This window comes from Nelumbo nucifera, chromosome 7 (genome assembly GCF_055504915.1).
Source record: "Nelumbo nucifera cultivar China Antique chromosome 7, China Antique-T2T, whole genome shotgun sequence".
Lineage (NCBI taxonomy): Eukaryota > Viridiplantae > Streptophyta > Magnoliopsida > Proteales > Nelumbonaceae > Nelumbo > Nelumbo nucifera.
In genome coordinates this window covers 29397140-29401140 of record NC_142655.1, presented here as the reverse complement: position 1 = coordinate 29401140, position 4001 = coordinate 29397140, and the positions used below count along the sequence as shown (strand labels likewise).

Sequence of the window (4001 nt, the reverse complement as noted above, 5' to 3'; positions counted from 1 at the left end):
GTTTCATATAAAGAATGGGAAAACTCAATTATCACCCAACAAAACCAAGAAATCAACTCCCAACAATAAACCATCTAATACAGGGTATTCACCAAAATAAATGAACTGTACAATTAAACAATAGTTCAACATAATGCCTATTGCTTGAATCCTAACCAAATGTAGATATTCCAACTCCATTTAGGGAGACAACACACAACGAGTAATGGCAAATGCAAAGTAAAAATCCCACATTAGCACATTAAATAATTTAATTACAGCTAGATCCTTACTACACTCAGAGCAATGGAACAAGTATTGGAGGAGAAAATCCCACTATAATCTACCAAATGTATAGTAGAGTTTTTGATCTTCAGCGTGCCACAGATGATCGGAGTTGGATGCGGGAGTGCACGAAGGCTGGTAAATTGGAAAACCTTCTACCGATGAACAAATGAGGCCTCCAAGAATCCTTTCAATGTTCAAAGACAGGGGAAGAAGGGGATGGAAGAAGAAGCAGACGGGAGATATTTCTTCCAATGTCTGGTAAACCTCCCTTCCGACGGTGAACAACGGCTGCATCCGATGGCTAGTACAAGGGGCCTTTGAAATACCTTACAACCTTCGAAACTTTGGGATGAAAGGAGTAAATGTCTTTGTTTTTGTACAATACCTGTATATTCTTCTTGCATTTTCAGTGCTGCTCACAACTCATTACAACTCATCATTTAGCTAGTTATTAGCTTTATATTATTCTTTTATTTTATAAGGTGAGGTGGCAAGTTTGTTATTTTCTAGATCATTCTTTTTTGTCAACTTGTGTATATATGTAGAGAGAAGGACCTTTGTTTTTCATTTTTTAGCTTATGGAATAATATTTTACAGGGCTTTTCCTTCTCTTCATTCTATCTTTGCTCATGGTATCAGATCAACGATCTAAGGAGAGGTATAGAAGATTTGAAGACGAAGGATTCGTCTTGGTTTTTTGCTTGATTAAGCAATAGAACAACCTTATTGCAGCTACAGTAATGGCTAACAAACAAGAAGTTGTAGCCGAAGGAGATGAAACAGAGATTAAAACAAGCTTGAAGAAAGATCAAAACGCAGTGAATAATGGAGATCCACTTTTCCTGCACAACTCAGACCATCTAGGTATGGCTTTGGTCACTGCACCTTTAACTAGTAAGAACTTTTTAGTCTGGAGTAGATCTGTTAAAATTGCTCTAGGAGCTAAAATGAAGTTGGGACTCATAGATGGGAGTTATAAGGTACCAGAAAAGGATTCACCAATTTATGATCAATGGAATAGGGTTAACTGTATGGTAACCTCCTGGATTTTAAACTCAATATCAAAGGACCTAGTAGAAGCCTTCTTATACACTTCTACTGCAAGAGAGCTTTGGTGTGAATTAGAGGAAAGGTATGGAGAGAGTAATGGACCTCTTCTCTACCAAATACAGAGGGAAATTAGTTCCATTACTCAGGGAACGATGACTGTTACACAGTATTATACTAGACTTAAGAAACTTTGGGATGAGTTAACTGTTTTAATGCCAATACCTGAATGCACATGTGGATCTGCAAAGGCAGTAGCAGATCTCACATCTTTTAATCATCTGATGCAATTTCTAATGGGGTTGAATGATATTTATGATCATAATAGAAATCAAATTTTACTAATGGATCCCTTGCCCTCAGTCAATAAAGCATACTCAATGATAACAAGGGTTGAGAAGCATATGGAGGTTAAAGTTTCTTATGTGGAACCTAATGAGAATGCAACTATGCTATGTAGAACACAAATGCCTAGGAAAGATGGAGGAAACAAGGGAAATACAAAGACAAATGAAGTGACCAAAGAAGAGAAGAAGCAACAATATTGTACTCACTGCAATACTAATGGTCATCTCAAGGAATCATGCTTCAAGCTTATTGGATATCTAGACTGGTACAAGCAACTCAGAGACCAGAAGAGAAAGAAGTCAGGGACAAGAAATGAAATAGGAGGAAAATATGCAACAAACTTGGTGGATACACCATTGGAAGTGAACAGTGAAACTACTGCAGGAAAGGGACTTGACCAAAATGCAGGGCTTGCCAATTTAATTCAGCAGGAGCTTATTAAACTGATGAAAGGGAAGATACCTGCAGCTGCAAATATGGTAAATTTTGCACATCTTGAAGACTTTGCAGGTACTGTTCTAAATCTTGAACTTAATTTTGCTTTAAATACTGTGGATTTGTTTAGATCAGGAACCTGGATAGTAGACACTGGGGTATCTAATCACATGTGCACAGACATTTCACTTATACATAAACCAACAGTTGTAAGCCACATGACACTTTTGTATCTTTCAGATGGAACCGTAAACTTAGTGAAACACACTGGAACTGTCCAATTGACCCCAAGAATCTGTCTCACAAATGTTTTGCATGTACCTAGCTTTAAATTAATCTGCTATCAGTTAGTAGAGCTGCAAAGAATGCAAACCTGAAATTTCTTTTTTTACTTACTGCAACACTAATGGTCATCTCAAGGAATCATGCTTCAAGCTTATTGGATATCCAGACTGGTACAAACAACTCAGAGACCAGAAGAGAAAGGAGTTAGGGACAAGAAATGAAATAGGAGGAAAATATGCAACAAACTTGGTGGATACACCATTGGAAGTGAACAGTGAAAGTACTGCAGGAAAGGGACTTGACCAAAATGCAGGGCTTGCCAATTCAGCAGGAGCTTATTAAACTGATGAAAGGGAAGATACCTGCAGCTGCAAATATGGTGAATTTTTCACATCTTGAAGACTTTGCAGGTACTGTTCTAAATCTTCAACTTAATTTTGCTTAAAATATTGTGGATTTGTTTAGATCAAGAACCTGGATAGTAGACACTGGGGCATCTAATCACAAGTGCACAGACATTTCACTTATACATAAACCAACAGTTGTAAGCCACATGACACCTGTGTATCTTCCAGATGGAACCATAAACTTAGTGAAACACACTGGAACTGTCCAATTGACCCCAAGAATCTGTCTCACAAATGTTTTGCATGTACCTAGCTTTAAATTTAATCTGCTATCAGTTAGTAGTGCTGCAAAGAATGCAAAGTGAAGAGGTATTGGCAGTGGGAAAATTAGTAGGAAATCTTTATTTCCTAGATACAAAGTCTTTTCTTCCAAGCACTATACAGAAATACACCTTTCCTTCATGTAATTCTATTTCATTACCATCTTTACCTTTGCATTGTAATGCAGTTACGAATTCAGAAATAAAGTTGAAGGACAAAGCCAACTCTATGTCACTTTTGCATAAGAGGTTTGGCCATGCTTCAGTTAATGTTTTGCAGCATTTGAAAATTCTAAATTCTTGCACTAAACAATGTTTATTGCTCTGTGATGTATGTTCCTTTTCTAAACAGCATAGATTGCCATTTCCTACTAGTCATATTCATACCAATAAACCTTTTGAATTAGTTCACTTAGACTTGTGGGGACCTTACAAACATGCATCATTGTCTGGTTCTCATTATATGTTAACAGTAGTGGATGACTATAGTAGGGCAACTTGGACTTTCTTGTTAAAACACAAGAGTCAAAATTTTCAAACTTTAGTACAATTTATCATAATGGTTGAAACTCAATTTGAAACAAAGATAAAATGTTTTCGATCAAACAATGGAACTGAGTTTTTAAGCAATGAATTTCAAAGTCTTTTACTTGAGAAAGGAATTTTACATCAAAAGTCATGTGCATATACGTCTCAACAAAATGGTGTAGTTGAAAGGAAGCATAAGCACCTATTGCAAGTTGCAAGGGCACTTATGTTTTAATCAAACTTACCAAGAAATTTTTTGGAATATTCTTTGCTTATGGCAACTTTCATAATTAATAGATTGCCCCAACTGAGATTCTTAATTGGAAGACACCTTTTGAGATTTCATATAACAAAGCACCAGAGTATCATATGTTAAAGGTTTTTGGTTGCCTCTGCTATGCAACAAATACTAAACCAGCAAAAG

The 4001-nt window shown here is 36.5% G+C and overlaps 1 protein-coding gene across 1 annotated transcript; it reads left to right on the top strand.

Annotated features, from left to right (window-relative positions):
• The first annotated feature begins 1007 nt into the window (after positions 1-1007).
• Positions 1008-2724, top strand: LOC104593656 (uncharacterized). The gene is made up of 2 exons (XM_010253626.2): positions 1008-2414; positions 2518-2724. Exons 1-2 carry the CDS (start codon positions 1008-1010, stop codon positions 2722-2724), a joined length of 1614 nt encoding a protein of 537 aa, XP_010251928.2.
• The last annotated feature ends 1277 nt before the right edge of the window (positions 2725-4001 follow it).